We start from the raw sequence: 21,560 nt of genomic DNA on the forward strand, positions 1-21,560 counted from the left end.
TGTTCAAAGCAAATTGCCACAGAGCGCTTCCCCCAGCAGAGTAAATAAACACACACATGCACACACACATGCAAATGTGCACATGCACATGCACATAAATGAAGAAATGGGAGTGGGAAAGAGGCTCAGACTGGAAAAAATACTACACATCAAGAGACCGGTATATTAGCAAGTCCCAGCCCATGTGATTCTCTGCACTTTAAAGAGCACTTCGTAAGGGTTTGGGGGAAATTATCTATTGGCATATAAAAGACAGCTTCACCTGATGATGAGGGTACAGTCTTCACTGAACCGCCAAGTAACAGACAAAACTGGTTCCAAGCCACAAATGGTTGCAAACTATGTTTCATTAAGAGAGTCCTTAACTGACCTCATTGAAAGACAATCTAGAATTTACACGCATGCACACACACACCAGAGAAAAACATGCCAAAACTTAAGACCCTGAGTCTGCCAAGCCACTCAACTACAAGGCAGAAAGCAGGAACAGAGTGAGAAAGCTGGGAAGTAACATCCTGATGCCGCCATTGGCCCTTGTTTCCAGTCTCTTCCTCGGCTACAATTAATGTGTTAAATATCCATTTTGCCCAAATCCCAGCCTAGTCTTATGGGGGGAAAAAACCCCAACTGTGTAAACGACATTCCCTGCTGCCCTCCTCAACCCACACACAAAGTCAGAAAGTGTGATGAAAAAGTGAATTAGCCAAGCCCCTCAATGTTAGATGATCATCTTTACTCTCGGTGTTTTACAATATCATTAAAGTGGTAATGGATTTATTTACAAGGCACAATGAAACTTATGACAACTAATCTGAGATGTTGGATGACCTAGATTTATTTATAGCTCTGTTGAGAGCTATAGATCTACACTCCATAAAAATAAATACATCCATGTGTACACAAAAAGCAGCATATATTTTTAGTGGCTTTATAGATCCCAAAGTCCCATTCCTAGGGAGGTTGCAGGAATCTAAATTATGAAGGTTACTGTACCCTACATAGCAAGGAATGTGACTGTTTTCTCAGCCTCAAATTTTTGGATCCAAAACATCAGAAAAGCAGCCAGGCCTCATCAGAGTCTCATTTACTAAAAGCCAAGATGACTGGAGATACAGCAGTGAAGTAAGTACACAGCAGTAAGATACACACCACATGCTGAAGTCTTTCTGAGGCCAAACATTCTATGAACGTGTAGTTCAAGTCTATATATGGGTGCATAATAATTCAGGGACGAGATGATCCCTACCATAAAAGAGCCATGTACTGTGTGAGCTGCTTACTTTGAACACAACCATGAGCTCAGAAAAAGGACTTTTCTGTTAATAAAGGACAAGCTGAATGATCACTAGAAAGCCCATCCTGGATGACAAAAAGAAGGCTGATCACTTATTTGATCACTTGATTTAGACCTCTCCTTATGGGCAAGTCAGCACACTTTACCATTCATTATACATTAGCTCTTGCCAGTCACTGAACCTCTATTGAGGACTTCTAAATTTGCTAAACTATTACCTGACAATGAGGCCCTCCTAAAGTTTCAGTAATTGTTTGACTTCATTTTGGATAACTGACACCATCAGTTTTCAGAGATATAGCGCTTAAGTCTCAACAAAATTTTCAGACCACTTATCTGAGCTTTGTTGTGAATTTAAGCATGCCCACGGTTTCTTCCAACACAGCTGAAATTTGAAATATATATGTGTGTGTGTATAGACAGATAACCTTGTTACGAAATAAAGCCACAAACTAAGACCCCTAGGGAGAAAACTCAGTACTGACAGTTAGAAAAATGTCTCTGCCCCTGTCGATCAAGAACCATTACCAGACACCATCTGCAAAGGAGACTCTGATTAGAGAGCATTCCCAATCAGGTTTTCAAAAAACGCAGCAGTGTTGTGACACCCAGGCAAACACTCCTGCCCACGCACCATTAATCTTCATTCAGACTGTTAGGAGGTTTGTCTAGGCTTGACCCAGACCAAGCACAGTGGACAGACTAGGCAGAGTGAAGCTTCCGTTTCTCACCACATGTCAAGGCAGGTGGAATATTCTGTGGAGCCCAGGAGCACGTCCGGAGGCCTGTACCACAGGGTAACCACTTCGTTGGAGTATGTGTGGCTGGGGACGGACTTTGCTCGTGCAAGACCTGTAGGTTACATGAAACACAAACAAGTTTAATGGGCACTAATGGAACGAGGGTTTTAAGTCTGAATGTTCACAGTTCTGAAAGGTCAAACACGATATGGCAATTCAGAGTCATGAATGTAATGTTGAAGTTAATAGAAAATCTGGGGAGAGCATATGGTGGTTTCTCTTTTGAATACATGCTAATAACCATTAAATTATTTATATTTCATAATAGCACTCTGGTTTCACAAATCTAATAAGATATCAGTTAAGTAAACAAGTAGTTCATAAGCCATTAGATATAAAACAGAGGCTTAAAATCCCTGGGGTTTTCCAAAGTATGCTTCATAGAGCTCTAGTTCTGAGAGTTACGAATGTGTAAGTATTATCCGAAAAGCTTCTCTGGTCAAAGAACTTTGAGAAAAGAAAGGTTTAGGAAGTAAAACTGTCTCCAAATTGTAAGACTTCTCAGTGGTCTTGATTTTTCTCATCTGTAAGAAGATGGCAGGACACTTTCCTCACAGGGCTGTTCTAAAGCTGCCTGTGATTTGAGCATTATCAGGTCATCACCATGAAATGCTGACTGGGGAAGATCAATTGAAAACCACCCACTTCCAAAGGAACAGTCAAATAAATGTGGTACCCACAGATGATGAGATTGCACACAATGAACGAAAATGCCTTCTTAAAATTTCTTAACACTGAGAGCATGGTCACAGTAAGACAGTAAATGAAAAAAATAGATGCAGTTTATCTCTGTTACTATAAATTAATGCATAGGAAAAAGACTGGCAGGAAATATATCTAAACATCTTCAGTGATTACCTCTCAACTTTAGGATTATACAATTTTCTTATATTTTTGTAAGATTTTCTAAGGATTTTCCAAGTTTGAGGTAATGAAAATAAAATTCTTCAAAATATAAAACCAACACATGTCATTTTTGAAAAGAAAAAAAACCTCCTTGTGACAGCTCTCTATCTGGCTTTGTTCTTTAAAACAAATATAAAGTATTTACCATTGTGACATTCCAAGCACATAAAACATTTTTATAGTGATCCTACCATGACATATTCATTTAAATTTTTATTGTAGTATTTAGGAAAATGACTTTTTCCTTTTATGGTATTCCATTGTGTTATATGTAAATGCAAAAATTAATAAAAGTGAACAAAAAATTGTCTTATTAATTTAGTTATGGTTACAGTCAATTTTATTCTACAAAGCCAGTTTATAAAATGTAATGTCATGCCATAGACTGGTTAACATTTATGAGTATTCGATATTTGCACATGCAGATTATCCAAACACACACATGCATACACTTTTATGGTCCCTACTTTTTCAGCACACGAGTGGAATACCTATTTTGATAACACATTTCCATAATAATCCCTTACTTTTTTTCTCTGCAGTTTCGTCTTACTTCAACTCAGGCAAAACTAATAACAGACAGGACCATCAAGACAGCATAATGCCTCTAGAATTTAGGTAATCTCATCAAAACGTTTTGCTCTTCAAATGACTGAGCTTCCATATAGACTAAACAGCAAAATACAAGTCCTGAAAATAGGTTCTGACTTGTTCCATGTGCTGTTGTCAAGTCAAATGGGAGGCAAAAAAACATTCAGCCTGGATTCCCTTGGTTTTCCCAAGGCCCTGTTATCAGAAAGTGAGGCCAGAGGGGCGTGAGAATGCAAACATCCCAGGCTTTCTATGACAGCTCAGATGACCACGCTGGTTTCAAAAAACTGTGATATTCTCACTTGTAAAGGGAAACCAAGACCTTGAAAATAACCTGGAAAATACTAGCAATCAAGATAATTGTATATAATTTCAGTTCAATTATGTTAATGCTAAATATGAGTTTGTTCAACTGGTTTAATACTTGTGGAAAATATAAACAGAAAAATTCTTTTGCTATATTGTTCTCTCCTTCCCACATATATAAATTAAAGAACGTCCCAACTTTATTCAAATGAGTCACATAACTTTACAAAACAACAGTGAAAATGGGTTTTCAATATGTAACTTTTTAAAGTGTGAAGACTCCGTTTCATAAGAGTTTGCACGTAAAGTGTCAAAGAATGAAGACTGTTGTTATAGTTTTTTAACAAAAGATTGATTTATTTAAGAGTTACAGTTACAGACAGTGAGAAGGAGAGAGAGAGAGAGAGAGAGGTCTTCCATTTGCTGGTTCACTCCCCAAATGGCCACAATGGCCGGAGCTGAAGCCAGGAGCCTGGAGTTTCTTTCAGGTCTCCCATGTGGGTGCAGGGGCCCAGACACTTGGGCCATCTTCCACTGCTTTTTCAGGCCATAAGCAGAGAGCTAGATTCATCCTGGTGCCCACATGGGAGATGCTGGTGCCACAGGTGGAGGCTTAACCTACTCTGCTACAGTGCTGGCCCCACAATTTCAAGACGCATTCTTCTGCATCACTTGAGAAACATTCTCTCATCATTTCACTTTATCAATTAAAATAGTTTCATGTGAAAAGTGTGCTGTGTATTGATGAACAAAAGGTCTTCATCTTAAAAATATTTGGTTAATAACACAAATGAATCCCAATACTGTTCAGGAAAGTAGCAAAGTATTAAAACAATGCCAAAACAAAGAAGGGAAGGAAGAAAGAAAAAAGACTGAACAGATGAATGAATACCGTGAAGTACGTATGGAGCTACATTTTTCCCAAATAATTTTGGTAAAGATACCACAAGGTATTTACACAGTTCATGCATCAAAACATGCTCACTCATGCAAAATTTATTAAACTGCACCCCCAAGCTGAAGGAAAACCGTAGGACAGGATTAATTAGCCCAGCATGTGTGAAAGCTTGCTTTCTCTGTTCCTTGTCAGTTGCTATGGTTACACTACAGGAAGAAAGCTACACCACCTTTCATAAAAGATGAAGTTCATGGGTTATTACCAAAACTTCTTATATTAATGTTTAGCTTGAATTAAAAGTCAAAAAGCAAAGTGAAATGCTAACCTGTGTGTACAGGTTATGTGCACACTGCTGCTTTGGCTGAGGGTGTGCACATGACAGGGGCCAAGTTCTACAGGCATCTCACAGGGCTTCTGTAACTCAGTGCATCTAACATTTTAAGATGCTGCCATTCTACCTCATGAAAGACCCTGAAGCAGGTGGGAAAATCCTGCTACGAGTTAAGAAGCTTTCTAACCTCTAACCAAAGACTCTCAGTACAGTGGTTACCTTGTAGATAACATCATTGGCACACAGAGCCTGGCACTTCCCTCTGGCATGTACACAGAGTAAATTATAGGACAGGGCTTCCAACACTTGCCCTAGGCACATGCATCATTCAGCAGCAAATGAAGGAGACCCCTTGGGTCTTGTCCTAAAGCTCCCAGTGTTGCTTTAGTCTCTGCTACCACACCCCTTCTTCACATTTTTCTCCCTTTCTTTTGCAGATACAGATGCTAGTGAACAAGGAATGACTTAGTCTTTCTTCTATTTGTTTCTTAAGTGCTGATTGTGTTTAAGGCATCAATGTAGCCACTGTAGGTCATGCTTCTAACTGCTGTCCACAGGTGATTTCTCCCTAAAATTTTATCTTTGGCTCAAGCCCATCCTTGGGCTTCAGATCTGGTTCTACTCAACAACCACGGGACATAGGTACTGAGATGTCCCACAGGCACTCAGCACAACCCCGAACTGAATTAATAAAGGGAACATGTCCTAAGAGTCCAAGAGCAAATGCATCTTACCAGTAAACTGCTTAGTTCTCAAAACAGCCCCAGCTCTTCTAGGTGTGCAGAGATAAAAATCACATATCATCTTCCATGCATACCCAACTATTCCTTCAAATTCCAGTGCATCCTTTTTCGTAGGTGGTGAAACTGGTTGGGGAGCTGAATAATCTGTTTAGCTCTATGGAGAAAACTGCTGAACCTAGGACAGGATTCAAGAATGCCCACTTCCATTTTTCTGCTTTGCAGCATTAAGAGAGAACTGGAAGCACTGGCTTGGTCCTTTAAGTAGAATGAATAATGACAAAACTCAGATGAATCTGCAGTAGTCTACTAAAATACAGTAAGAGGAGCTACTTTTTTTTTTTTTTTCAAAAAACATTTTCTTTCTTTATTTTAAAAATTTTATTTATTTGAAAGGCAGAATTTGAGTTTTTTTAATCCAAATTTTTCTTTGGTTCAGTATATTCAACCTGATTACAATTATTACCACAGCTGACAGATTTCACATTTTCTTTTCATCTTTTTCCAATATTTGTATTTATTATATTTTCCTTGCTTTTTTTTATACATTACTCGTTTGCATTATTTACTAATGTTTTCTTAACAAATGAACAGTCACTTTCCTTCTCTCAATCCCTATGACACTCACATATTTCTACTATGTTGACATGTTATTGAGACTCCAAGGGTGAGCATTTGGCCCGTTAAGTTGGGATGCCTGTATGCCATGCTGGAGTGCCTGGGTTCAAGTCCAGGTCCTACTCCTGAGCCTGGCTTCCTACTAGACTTCACAGTGGGTGACAGCGGATAATGGCTCAAGTCCCTGCCATCCTTGTAGGAGATCTGACTGGAGTCCTGGACTTGTGGGCATGTAGGGAGTGACTCAGCAGGTAGGAGCTTTCTGTTTCCCAAATTAAATAAAAGATGGCAACAATTCCCTCAGACACATTCTACTGCACCCCTAAATGGATAAGAACTTCAAAATTCTTTTCTTTTCCCACTCCAACTCTCCCAATTCCCATAAATAAAAAAGGTCCCTCTTGGAAAAGCCTTTTATTTCTCCACGCTGGCCCTCCCCCAAGAACAATGTTTTTACTTCTGACTTTCTATCTCCTAACACCTAGATTTTGCTGCGATTGTCTAGAATATTCAGTTGTAGACTTTTATTAATTTTCCTTTGTAGTACACTTTTTTTTTTTTTTTTTTTTTTTGACAGGCAGAGTGGACAGTGAGAGAGAGAGACAGAGAGAGAAAGGTCTTCCTTTGCCGTTGGTTCACCCTCCAATGGCCGCCGCTGCAGCCGGCGCACCGCGCTGATCCTGGCAGGAGCCAGGAGCCAGGTGCTTTTCCTGGTCTCCCATGGGGTGCAGGGCCCAAGCACCTGGGCCATCCTCCACTGCACTCCCTGGCCATAGCAGAGAGCTGGCCTGGAAGAGGGGCAACCGGGACAGAATCCGGCGCCCCGACCGGGACTAGAACCCGGTGTGCCGGCGCCGCAAGGTGGAGGATTAGCCTATTGAGCCACGGCGCCGGCTCTGTAGTACACTTTTAATTAGAAAATGGAACACGTTTAACCTTAACTGAATTGACACTCACTCTAGCTTTTAACTGTCTCAGTTACAAAAAAAATACCATTACATGGGGCCAGCGTAGTGATGATATCTTCCATCTGCTAGTTCCCTCTCCAAATGGCCACAACAGATGAGGCTGGGCCAGGCAGAAGTCAGGAGCCAGGAACTTCTTAGTCTCCCACATGGGTGCAGGGGCCCAAGCAGCATCCTCTACTGCTTTCCCAGGCCATTAGCAGGGAGCTGGATCAGAAGTGGAGCAGCTGAGACTAGAACCGGCCTTCACAAGGATGCCAGTGGTGCAGACCACGGCTTAACCCGCTGTGCCACAGCACTGGCCCCAAGAGGAGCATCTTTCATGCTTCAGAGGTTTTCCAGAGAATGACTCAAGATCTTGTGCTTGTCAGTGGTCCCATTTTTATATTAAAGCAACTCCCACACTACTCATTCAAACATAACCTAACTCCCAGACAGAAAAAGTCTTTCTCTTCGTTAAACATAAAGTCACTGCTTCTATGAGACAGCCTCATTTCTTCATGACTTGGTTCCAAACAGACATAAAATACTTAGGTCATATTTTACCTATCAGGCAGATTGGAAAGGGGAAAACATGAGTCCATCAGTAGTCTGAGCCAGTCCATGGAATGAGGACAGAGGAGGTTTGTAGATTTCCTTGTGATTCCACAATCCTTGAGAGCGGCCAGGATTTTTTTCTTTCCATTTATTTATTTGAGAGGCAGAGAGACAGAGACAGAGAGAGACAAAGGACAGACAACTTCCATTTGCTGGCTGACTCTACCAACTCCCAGGACTGGACTGAGCCAAAGTAGGAAGCTGAGAACTCCAGCCAGGTTTCCCTGTGGGTGGCAGGAGCCCAGCTACGTGAGGCATCATAATTGCCTCCCTGGTTCTGAACTGCCAGGAAACCAGACTCACCAACTGTACCTAGAAATAGAACCCAGGTACCTCATGTGGGAAGTGGGCATCTTAACCACCACACTGTCTGCTCCAAGAATTCCTTTTTTAATATAACTTTTTAATGAAGTTTTCTTTCTCCTGGAAGACTTAACATTAAGTCTCTTGCATGTGCCAAAGCTGTGTGAAGACTCTCTGTTGCTGCTCTTACAGTATAGCAGCAATAAACAACACAAACAAATATTTTCTTCCAATCTTCTCCGGGGTACCAGTCCTTCTTTTACCTCTTCCCTCTGCACTTGACATCTCCTCCCATAGCGTCAGTTACTACTTTTATGCCGATACGCCCAGATGAGTATTCATTACACTAATCCTCCACTAACGCTTTGAACTTCCATACTGAAAAATGTCCACTTTCTATGCTCTTCCATAAGTATCTCTAACGTAAACATTTCCCCTATCTACAAGTCTCCAACCTGTACTACTTCCTCCAGCACACGTAACTCTCCACCATTCATCACATGATCGCCCATGCATTCACCAAAGCTGGAAGTCTCGAGTCATCACAGGCTTTTCCACCTAGAAGAGCACAAAATCCAGTGACTTCCCTCTTTCTTACTCCTTCGTGGATTTTCCTCATCATCTCTAGCTGAGTTTTTACATTAACCTCAAGTCCATGTTATTGTCCATGGCTGAATATTATCAAATCTACCACAGATAAGAAACGATCTATAATTATTGAAATGGACTTTATTGAGGACTGAAATTTAATTGGAATACATTCCTCAACATGAAAACCAGCAACGACAGACTTGAGAGCTCATTCTTCCTGTGGAATCACCAAGAAAGTGAGAAACCCTCCAATTTCCTCCCAATTTGCCATCATGGGAAGCTTATCCTGAGGGCATTTTGAGGACAAGCCTATGCTTTTTTAAATACATTTAACATCATATGGTGTCATTTAAAATGGGAAAATAGTTAAAGATTATAAGTCTTTTTCTCCGAATGCAATATTTTTGTTTTGGTTTCCGTCCAGACTTGCATTTTAACAGAAGCTGCTCTTTACAGGACACCAAAATACCTTTAAAACGTTTTGATTAGCATTTGCTAGTCTTCTAAATAAGAGTACTCTTTGGTCATGAATTCTAATAAAATGTAATTAACTCTGACATATACCCATGTGAAGGCTATATTTTAATTTTCTTATTTTATTATCCTTAAATTTTAAGAGTACAGATATTTTTACATATTTCATTTTTAAATAATAGAAATGATCATAATATTTTAATATAGACATTCCAAACAAGAATGAAATTATTCAAATAATTAACTTTCACATATAAGAATTCTTCATTTTTAAATTTTTGTATAGAGAACAAAAACAATATACTTTTCGGAAAACACTGCTTTAAATGAAATTGATAGATGTAATAAGACAAATTAGTCTGAATTCTTTCACTGAATACCGATGAGAAACATGCTTTGGTTGTCAGAGCATTGGCCTGTGTATTGGAAGACTTATGATATGGCAAAACTGAATGCCTGATGGTGGTTCTGTCACTACCTCATAGTTTCGTCTCCTTGCTTAAGTCACATAAGCTCTCCAAGTTTAGTACCATTGAGATCTGTGTCAGCAAGCTATTGCTCAAAAGCTGGCCACTTATCTTTATAAATAAATTTTGTTGGAAAACAGTTGTACCCATTAAGTCACATAGTACATATTGCTTTTGCTGAGTAGAGTAATTGATACAGACCATGTGACACGTAAGCTATGATATTTAGTATTTGGCCCTTGCAGAAAGTTTGTTGACCATTGGTCCAGACTAAACTAACTTTTAGAGTTCATCCATACAGTAAACTCAGCAATCCTAAGAAAATCGCATTAAAGATCTGTTCATTAAATGTATAAAAATCATATATATCCCAGTTCCTAAGAAGCTCTTTAAGTAATTCCACCTCAATGATCATATCCCATCACATCTGCATTAACAGAGAATACAGAATCATTTTCTACAGAGTGAATATGTGAATATGTCATCATTTTCACAGCTCACTGGTTTATACTTCATTTTCTTGCTTCTGCTTCTCAGTTAATGAACCTCGTAGTTATTATTCCAATGCTGGATGACACCACAATATAGAAAATGAATTTCATAACCTGCGTAAATCAGCCATTTTGATGCATTTCCATATCCATGCTGATTTATTTTCAATCTAAAATTTAAAGGTAAAACACAGTAAATTCATAATAAGAATCTAAGTTTTAAATCAAGAATGTAAATTCAGAACATTTTACATTTGCTTGCAAATATGTATTAATACATACTCGAAACATTATATGATTATGCACCTATAGGTGTGCAAGAGAAATATTTACTGAAATATGCACACTGTAATCAGTTCAAATGAGGTAAACATGATTTATGCCAGAGCTATGCTTTCTCTTGATGCGAAAGAAGTCTAACCATGAAGATGAAATTTATTATAAATATATAATATTGAAGATAACAACATATTTTTTTAAAAAAAGATTTATTTATTTATTTGAAAGTCAGAGTAACACAGAGAGAAGGAGAGGCAGAGAGAGATAGAGGTCTTCCATCCGCTGGTTCATTCCCCAATTAGCCACAATGGCCGGATGGGCATCAATCTGAAGCCAGGAGCCAGGAGCCTCCTCCAGGTCTCCCATGTGGGTGCAGGGGCCCAAGGACCTGGGCCATCCTCCACCACCTTCCCAGGCCATAGCAGAGAGCTGGATCGGAAGTGGAGCAGCCGGGACTCAAATTGGCACCCAAATGGGATGCCAGCACTGCAGGCAGTGGCCTTACCCACTACGCCACAGCACCGGCCCCACAAAGTATTCTCTTATTACTGCATTAATTTCTTTAACTTTTAAAGGAGATGGGAAATTAGAATGAGTATTTTTCTGAGAGGCTTATGATGATTTATTTTAAAGTAGGGGGAAAGAGGTAATGTCCCTCAGTTCATTTTCTATTGCTGTAACAAAACTCTTCCGATGAGTGATTTATAAAGAACAGAAGTATTTTTGGAAGGTGGCACTGGAGGCAACAAACCCAAGAGCACGGCACCAGTGTGTGCTCGGCCCCTGGTGACCGCCTTCTGGCTACATGGCAAAGGGCAGAGGGCAACAAGCTCAGGCCTCTCTCTTCTTACAAAGCCATTAATACAATCACATGATGGCCCCACTCTCAGGACCTCTTCTCATCCCAGTTCCTCCCCAAGAAGTCCCAAGTCCAAATATCATCAATATGGGAGTCTGAGGATTTCCAACATTTAAATTTTTAAGGGATACATATAAACACAGCAATGTCTTTTCCTGGTCTTAAAGATAACACAAAAACATGCAAAGTGGTGGGCATGGTAGTGTTTACAATACAGAGGCAAAATGAATGGGGGGATTTATTGAGCAATTATCATGTTAGGCACTCTGATGGTTTTAACTGTATTGTATCTTTTAGTAGTATGATTTTTAGTATCCCAGTTTAATGGAAAGAAAACAGATGCCCAGAAAAAACTAATTAATCGCAGGCCACACAGGAATGAATGGCAGTGCAGCACCTGCAATGGTGGAACCATCTCCCCAGGAAGACTGGGGGACTGGAGGGCCAGTGCCTGGGCTCCAGCTGAAGTGGTGGCCTGGACTGAGCAAACTGCAAGTCTGCAGTGGTGATGGGTTAGTCTGGGGGGAGAGATGGAAAGGGATGAGGTTGGGATAGAGGTTGGGGATACCAGAAGAGGGGTGAGGAGAAACTACAAGTTCATTGGAATGGAAGTACTGGAGGAAGATTTCAAAAACCAGAGCAAACTTGAGAAAATGACTGAAGCTCTCTAGAGAGCCTGAGAATAATCAGACAAAAAGCTCTGCAGGAAAAGAGGAGTGTGAAGTGGAAGAGCTGCTTTCAAACGCTCAGGAGCCTCCTGGTGAGGTCTGGTCGCTGTGGTGTGAACAGTTTCTATCTGCTTTGTTGGTTGGTTTGTTGTAAAAGTGAAACGGCAGAAAGCAGTGGCCTGTAAACAGCCACTAGCTAGGAGGCTATGACGACTGGGGGGAAACAGCCAGAAACAGACATGGCTGGGGATGCAGGAAAGAACATGTATCTCACAGGACCCTTGAGACTCATGTCTTTCTCCCGAAATCTCACCGCTAGCCGATCTGAAGGGCATGGGGTGATGCTGGAAGGAACAGCTCTTCGCAGATGCCCAGCGGGCATGGTAAGTGTCCAGGACATGAACATGATCGGCTACACCAAACCCGAACTGAGGTTTGTGATGTTTTTACAGCAGTAAATGCTCACCTAAATCAGTGCCCATGAATGAGGCAATTATTGAGCCAATGCATGAAAAGGTTGGGTCCTATTACTGCAATAAATTTTAATTATAATAGCTGCTTGTCCAAATTTTCTGAATTATGAGTTCAGCTATGCTTTTAGTTTATTTCTTTTCCCCTTTCATGCTAATTGAGGAGATTCAATACAGGATTCCAGACATAAAACCTATAAAATATCTACTACAAGGCATATGCATGCTTACATGGTTTTCATGATTTCTAAACACGTTTTTCTGACAACTGGTGACAGTATCTTGGTTGTCCTGAAATTGGGGTAGGATATTGTTAGTGCAGTAAATGTCACACTTTCAAATCTTCAAAAGGAGGCACGTTGAGCACATGAATATTTCAAAAAAAAACATTAACTTCATGAAATAAGTATGTATTGCCATCACTGCAAAGAAGGACTAACACTGAGCATTCTTCCTGGAAAATGTCTGAGACAGCCTGTGTCTTCCATGACATTGTCCTTAAAAATAAAATAAAAAGTCTGACTGGGGGAGACAGGGGAGAGAGAGAGAGAGAGAGAGGTCTTCCACGCAGTGGTTCACTCCCCAAGAACTTCATCCAGGTCTCCCACATGGGTGGAAGGAACTTAAGTACCCGAGCCAGCATCTGCTGCTTCCCAGGGCATTAGCAGGGAGCTGAATCGAAGGCCAGGCAGCCAGGATTGGAACCAGCACTCCCACATGGGATACAGGCATCCCAAGCGGTGGCTTCACCGATTGCACCCAAACTTTCGCTTCCATTGCCGTGGCTTTTTAAATGGGAAGGGACAGAAATCCAAAGTTCTGCACACTCTGCCTTCACTGTCTGTAGTCCATCTCCTCTCTGTCCCCACTGCAGCTGCCCTTAAGACCCCGTCTTAAACCTTAGAAAGAACTCCTAAGTGGAAGTGGCCCCCCAGCTGCAAAGTGTGCCCTTCCTATTCCTCCTCCATCACCTGAATACAAGACAGTGCTACCCAGTGCTAACAGATTCCTCTCTGGGGTCAGGAGGGACCAGTCCTGACACGTACGTGCGTGATTTGGGGCAATGGCTTCACCCGGCTGAACTTCAGCTGCCTCAGCTGCAACATGCGTGAGGTAACAGCCAGCCAGTTTTCTATTTGCACCTCCTGATGCATTCCTGACTCTGTTCTGAGCTCCCAGAAGCTGATTTTAATGGGTTTGTAATTACAGAGGCATCATATTGGCCGCGGTCAGTGGGAGGCACACTGTGCAAAGAACAGGCAGAAGGAGAAAAGTGAAGTCAGTGTATTTGCTCCGCGGGCTCCTTCCCAGCTGGATGGAGACAGCAGCGGCTAAGTCCTCCTTTGGCAGGCTGTGTCTGTGGCTCAGGCAGCTCCAGAATCAATTTCTCTCTGAGCCCTGCAGGGGAGGAGTGGCAAAGACTCCACACCATCATTAGCCTGAAGGGGTTCCACTTCCTCAGTCCTTCCCACAGTCTCATAAACAGTCCCCTGTTAAACAGTCCACTCAACTGCCCATTTCAGTTGCTCTGTGTTTTCTTTCAGGACCCCTGATACAATTACATACCTGACTTACTTGTGCAAATTAAATGAGATAATGCATGGAAAATGCTTAATCCTCCAAGTGGCCCATAGTAACACTCAATATATATTGGCTATTACCATGAACTAAAACACCATCTGATATAGCCAGTTGTCTGCTAAGGAGCTGAATGGGTACTTTGGGCTTTATCCACAATGTCCAAGCCCCAAGGAATTAAAGTCCTGACTACTACTCCAGCTTGGCTTCTTCCAATCCCTTTTAATGTTCAATCCAATGGTTAGCAGTTAATCAAATTACCGTCACTATATTTTCCCATGTCAGTTCCTTAGACACATGGTCTCATTTCCTTGTCATGCCTTATCCACAAGGGATGGACTCTTACACGTGCTTCCAAAGTCTGCTCAGGCCAAGCCCTCTGAAAGCTCCCCTGACTTGCCCTCCCTTGCCAGTCCAGGCAATGAGTCTGCCTCTGTTCTGCAGCTTACTTTGGCTCTGCACTTGCACAGATGGGGACATCTGACATCACTCATTTACATGTAAACCCTCAAGTGACCTGGACAAGGCCAGTTTCCCTGAAAGTAGGACAACAGTTCATTAGCTTCTGTTTCCCCAGCTCCTGGCATGTCTGCCCCACAGTGAGGCCACGGGGCAGCAGGAACTGTCACCTAGTGAAGCTCTGGGACAGTGTTCCCTCAGAAGGTAGCATGTGTGTGCCATTCCAGCCGACAGAGGGGGCCCCCCCAGCCACCTCACCCGGAGGACCTCTGCTGGTCTGCACCGAAGGACATCAACAGAAAACAATGCCATGGATTTTAAAATGTTTAAAAACCCAAAGTAAGTAAAGTTGAATCACATAAAAGCTCAAGGTCCATTTTGCGGGTAAAAAGTAATCGCAAAGAGCTGGTACTGTGGCACAGTAGGTTAATCCTCCGCCTGAGGCACCAGCATCCCATATGGGCGCTGGTTCTAGTCCCAGCTGCTCCCCTTCCAATCCAGCTCTCTGCTGTGGCCTGGGAAAGCAGAAGAAGATGGCCAAAGTGCTTGGGCCCCTGCACCCAGGTGGGAGACGGGGAAGAAATACCTGGCTCCTGGCTTCAGATCTGCACAGCTCCGGCCGTTACGGCCATTTGGAGAGTGAACCAACGGAAGGAAGACCTTTCTCTCTGTCTCTCCCTCTCACTGTTTGTAACACTATCTCTCAAATAAATAAATAAAAATCTTTTAAAAAAAGTAATTGCAGAACATATAAAAATACCTTAATTTTTTATGAAGCTTTAAATAAAACACAAAATGGTGTCATACCATAAGGCTATTGACACACAGGTTCTTTTATGTAAGTGATGGGTCCATGACAGATCCATGATTTCTCAAGCTTTATCTAAAGTGATATTTATGGGGCTAGTGTTGTGGCATAGTGGGTAAAGCAACTGCCTGTGAAAATGGCATCCCATATAGGCACCGGTTCATATCCCAGCTGCTCCACTTGTGATTCAGCTTCCTGCTAATGGCCTAGGAAAGCAACAAAGATGGCCTGAGTGTTTGGGCCACTAGCACCCATGTGGGAGACCTGGATGACCCAACACTGGCCATTACAGTCATCAGGGGAGTAAATCAGTTGATGGAAGATCTCTCTCTGTCTCTTTCTGTGTCTCTATTCTCTGTAACTCTTTCAAATAAAAAAAAAAATTTCATGATTAGAAAACTAATACCTCAAAAAATAATCAACATCTATAGATTTTTATATTACATTTCCTTCTCTATCCACTCATTTGTCAATCACCATATAAAATGATTTTATTCATGCTTTTATCTCAATTTCCACCTAATTATTAAGCTCCCTAAGAGCAAGCACTCCATCCTTATGACTGCCTCATTTGCAATACAACTCCCCACCCCATCTGAATCCCTCCATAACACAGGGTTTTCTGTAAAATGTACAGCTCAGACAAGACTGAGCCTGTAGCACATTCAGAAAGGGGACCCTCTCCCTCTGCTAGGATCCCAGGCTAGGAGCTGCAATACTCAGATGTGGTAAATCAGCTTAGGGCTACAATATTATTAGGCTTCTCTGAGTCTACCTAACACCTTGGCTTTCAAAAGGGTTAGCTTAAGCATAGGAAGAGGTGTGCTCTTTATAAAACCTTGATGGGCAGAAATCAAAACAAAAACACTCATTTCAAAGCTTCTTACTGGAAAAAGAGAGCTGAATTTACCTTTGAGGATATGTTTCTTTGTTCTTGGAAAACCAACTTAATGGCAATTTCTGTTATATAAATGTAAAGCAAATTCTTCCCTAGTGTTCTGGGGAAAGCTGTAAAATTAAGCTGCATCTGATGTTTCGAACGGAGGAACAGGCTGAATGTGAACTGGGTGCGTGTTCTGGCAGACTGATGCCTCCTGGGCTCTGTGGCTCAGCCTCAGGAACACAGGGACTGCAGAATGGCGCTCCCCCAGTGCTTGACCAGAAGTTTTCAGGAACCCAGGGAAGGAGAGAAAGGGGACATGGTGAAAGCTCTTCTTTACCCTCAAAGTCTGCACTAAGTCTAAATTCCATCAGAAGTCCTGATATTGGGCGGTGGTTGTGCTATCTAGTATAAATATCAAGTACTGTGATTGTCTGTTAGGGCCAAAGGAGTCTCCAGAATTGTGGCTGTGGTGAAATTAGACCCGGTAGAGTCCTTAGATTTTTCAGAAGGAAGAAACCTCTTTCCCAAGTCTTGGGACTGTGGGATACGAATTCCAAGTAGCATTGCTTGGGTACCATCATTTGGAGAAGAGAGAAGGAAACAGAGAGGAGCCTGTTCCCCCGACCCTGAGGCTGGGCCTAGTGTTTCCGAGCAGAGTACTTGGAAGAGGAAGGTAGGACAGTCCTCCTGCATCCTGCCCTTTTCCTCTACAAGTGTCCACCCTTCAAGAAATCACATTGGGAGTGACAGTCTGACATCAGCCACACTACAGTGGCCCAAGGGAAGCACCTGCAGAGTCAAAGGAGGCCAGAATGACCACTGCTGTGGAAGACACCAGGCAGGAGCCAGGTCTGCCACGAGGGGCATCGTTGGGGGCACTAGAACGGTGGCAGAAATAGGAACAGCAGAATGTAGGAGCACATGGCACCTGTTTGTGACACAACAGAACAGCCCCTGGAGCTCTTGTGTAAATAATGAAGGTCCACGCTGAGGAGCCCTCATGTCTTGTGGGCATCAGGAAAGAGCAATCCATGAAGAAGTATGGGCGGAGTGGACATGTATCTGAGTTCTGAGCCCAAGAGGCCTGGCAGGTGCCAGGGGTGGTAAGGCGAGCCCAGAGGCCTGGCAGGTGCCAGGGGTGGCAAGGGGGCCCCTACGCCTCCATCCAGGCATCCTCCTCACATACTCTCTTCTGCCATTGCCCATATCCAACACTCACTCCAACCCAGCCCCAAATTCTTCCCTGATCACTGAGGTCAGAAGTCTTTTGTCCCTGCTGTGGACTTTCTCAAGAATCAGCTGCACCTCTGATTTGTCACCTAGCACTCTTATCACAGTAACTGGAGGGTGGCCCTAACCTACTCAAGGCAGAGGCCTTACCTGAGTCTTAAAAGCTCCCAAGACCAACACACAAATTATGTGTTCCTTCACTTGACCCAGTGAACTGAACCTGAAAGTCACTGGGTACATCTCAGAAGCACCAGAGAGTGACCATGGCAACTTTGTTCTAGGTGTGGATCCCTGTATTTATACACAGAAAGCCTTATATGCATTCATTCTGACATGATGATTCACTTTGACATTGTGGAAAGCACAAGACTAAAAATAACTCCAAACTCCAGGAGAGAACTAGGGAGCTAAGTCATGGTACAGTATAAAATGCAGCCAGGGAAGTCAATGTATGCACATGTCATAAGATGGAGCCCACTGTAGCACACTGTTGGGAATAGGTAAAATAAATAGTAAGGGGAATATTATGCACTATTAGTATAAGAATATGTGCTTATACATGCATATTATGTCCCTGGCCAGACACTTAAGAAACTGGTAAGGCCAGCTCCCTGTGGGGAAAAGGACAAGGAGATGGAGGAGCAGATTTAATTTTCAAGATACTCTTGTTTCATATTCTTTGAAATGTCTAATACTGTGTGCAGATGTCAACTACCAAAAAAAAAAGCAACTGTTTTTAACAGAAAGAAGTAAAAAAAAAAAGGTCAAACAAGTTGGGCAATCTCTGTCCCCATCTCTCTCAAGACTTCAGTCTTACTTCTTTATAGCATGGTCCCAAAATAGCTGGTCACTGGTTGCAAATGACAGGTTTCTCTGGTGTGGTAGGGAAACTAGTGGTTCATAGCAGCAAGTTAATTATTGGGTGCAACAAGCTGAAATAAACTACTATTTAAATATTCTAACCAGTACGAACAAGTTGTCTTCTACAGCTCAGACTTGTCTGCATAATAGCTAGTTTAGTGAACAATCTGAATAATCAAACAAGTTTACAACTTAAAAATATATACATATTCCTTGAACAGAAACTTCCCTGTGATATAAGACTCCTAACAGATTTCTCTGAGATGATGAAATTGTCCAATCTGGCCAGGCAGATAGGGATTTTCTTTAATTTTATAATTTACACATGGAAGAAACGAATGTTTCATTCCCACATCCAGGCATGTTTTTCCACTCCAAATAACCAATAAGTAATGGATCAAGAATACTGCTGGACAGCCTTTGAGAAGTCTGGAATCTAAACCTGCAACCCGACAATCCATGTGTACTCACCACCAGCATCACTCGTGCCAAGTTTTAGAGGAGCGGGAGTGCTCCCAGAAGATGGCCATGGCTGTCAAAGACCCATCAGCAGTAAAATGGAAACGAGACAAACGGCGGCTTCTGCAGCAGTTATCAATGGAAAGTGAACATCTGACCACACGCCCTAGTTTTTCAGAAGCTGTTAGGTATACTCAAATACTCCCATCTTGTCCCTCTAAATGCTTGTCTTGCAAGGCACATATCTCCTCCAGTAAAGCTTCATTTGAAATCTTACAACATGGCTGAGGACATTTTAAATTTAGAAACTTTGTTCAAACCAAATCCGAGTTCCAGAATTACAAAGTGCTCTCTATCTTGTTATCCATTCTCTTATTAATTTGACATTTCTTTCATTACATATTTCATTAAAGGAACAAAAAGGGGAAACTGTACTAGAAACATATATCTGGAAGTTAAGTAAAATGTAGTACATGCAGATGGATTAATCCTTGAACTCATAATTCTCTGTTAAAATCTGAAAGTACAAAACAATTGCTGGTGGTTACTAGATTATTTTAAATCTAGTAGAGGACTTTAAGGATGGTGATAAACCAAATGTCATGAACAAATGCAGTAAATATTTCTCAAAACATATTTCAAGAGAAATAATGTTCCAAACAAAACAACTACAGGTTTTTAAAAATACATCCTTAACACTTTTCAAGCATTTTCTATAAACCTTTTCTAGTTTTAATTGTTGGTGATTTTACATAGTACTAACTTAAATTTTTAAAACTTATTTATTTTTATTCACTTGAGAGGCAGAGTAGAAGGGGAGGGAGAGATCTTCTGTCTGTTGGTCTACTCCCCAAATAGCCACAACAGCTGGAGCAGGGCAAGGCTGAAGCCAGGAGTCAGGAACTCAAACAGGGTTTCTCATGCGGGGGGCAAGGTCCCAACTTCTGGAGCCATTAACTGCTTCCCAGGTGTGCAACAGCAAGAAGCTGGAAGTGGGAGCAGAGCTGGGGCTTGAACCCAGACACTGTAACATGGACTTCAGGTGCCTTAAGCAGCTTCTTAATTGCTACATCACATGCCCAACCACCAGTTACTTTTAAGTCAAAAGGGGAGTCACTTTTTCAGAAAATATACTAACATCTACTTTTAACAATATTATTACAAAGTCCTAAATGGCTTATTTTTATTAAGTATTATTGACTTTATCTGGTTCTCAGGATAAATCCATTCCTTAGCATAGTATAAAGATTTAGGCTGAGTTTTTACTACATGATTAGGTTTTTTATTTGGAAACAGTTTGGTACAAACAAAATGACATTAGTGAGTAGGCGTTTGCAGAAGAGGGATGCCTATGACAAACGCCACAAGTCAGAGAACTCCAGGTACAGCCTAGCTGGTGCTGTGCTGTCTGCCCCAAATGGACCTTCTTCCACAACAAGCTTTTGAATCTTGAAGATTTGGTGGGCTTGTTCAAATAGTTATGAAACAAAAAGTAAGCATATTCATTCTAAAGAGAAAAAGACTATCATTACTACAAAGAAATAACTGAAGCTGGTAATTTTATAGTGTGGCAGAGGTCAACAATTTGTAAATATTTCAAAGGCTAGTAGTATGATTTAGAATTTACAACTTGCATTTTAGTTTTCAATATAAATATAAATTCCTAACTAGGTATTTTTTCATTATCTCTGTGCTATTACAATAAAAACCAAGCAACATTAACTTATTTTAATTATACTTTTTTGAATGTTGGTTTTTGAACATTGAATTCTTTCAGAAATCATAACTTTTGGGGCTGGCATTGTGGCATGGAAGCTAGGCTAGCATTTGTGATGCTGGCATCTCATACTGGAATAGTCGTTCAAGTCCCAGCTGTTCCACTTCAGATCCAGCTCCCTGTTAATGTGCCTGGGAAGGCAGAGGAAGATGGTCCAAGTACTTGCATCTCAGCCACTCATGTGACAGACTAGGATGGAGTTCCTGGCTACCGGCTTTGGCCTGGTCCAGACTTCACAGCTGCAGCCATTCGGGGAATGCATCAGCAGGTGGACAATTTCTCTCTCCCTCTTCCTCCACTGCACTGCCTTTCAAATAAGTAAAGAAACTTTTAAAATCATAAAAAAGAAATCATTATTTTTAAAGGAACATGTACATTAAATTAAAATATTAGGAGTCATCCCATTATCTATATATTCCTTTTTAAATCTCACTAAACCAAACATTTTATTACCAGTTCATTCACTATTACTAAGAAGAAGTGAATTGCAAAGATCTAGAACAGAAATTGACAAATATCCCATGACCAAATCCTGTTGCATCCATTCACTGACATGAAAGTATTATCTGTTGCTGCTTTATCATTAAAACAACAGATTTGTAGAGTTACAACAAGAACTTCATGGCCAAAAATATTTATTAGCTTGGGGCTGTCACTGTGGCCCAGTGGGTAAAGCTACCACCTGCAGGGCTGGCTTCCCATATGGGCGCCCGTTCATGTACTGGCTGCTCCGCTTCCAATCCAGCTCTCTGCTATGGCCTGGGAAAAGAGCAGAAGATGGCCCAAGTGCTTAGACCCCTGCACCCACATGCAATAAACAGAAGAAGCTCCTGGCTACTGACTACAGTTTGGCACAG

At 41.6% G+C, this 21,560-nt stretch overlaps 1 protein-coding gene across 6 annotated transcripts in view; it reads right to left on the minus strand.

Moving 5' to 3' along the window:
• Nucleotides 1–21,560, minus strand: part of CDK14 (cyclin dependent kinase 14) — a 724,945-nt gene that overhangs the window by 246,094 nt on the left and 457,291 nt on the right. For all 6 annotated transcript variants that reach the window (XM_070058421.2, XM_008261493.5, XM_051852767.3 and 3 more), the window contains one exon: nucleotides 2,026–2,146. In XM_070058421.2, coding sequence (XP_069914522.1) covers nucleotides 2,026–2,146 — 121 coding nt within the window. The remainder of the gene's footprint in view (nucleotides 1–2,025; nucleotides 2,147–21,560) is intronic.

This window comes from Oryctolagus cuniculus, chromosome 16 (genome assembly GCF_051225735.1).
Source record: "Oryctolagus cuniculus isolate XC-2025 breed Fujian yellow rabbit chromosome 16, ASM5122573v1, whole genome shotgun sequence".
NCBI lineage: Eukaryota > Metazoa > Chordata > Mammalia > Lagomorpha > Leporidae > Oryctolagus > Oryctolagus cuniculus.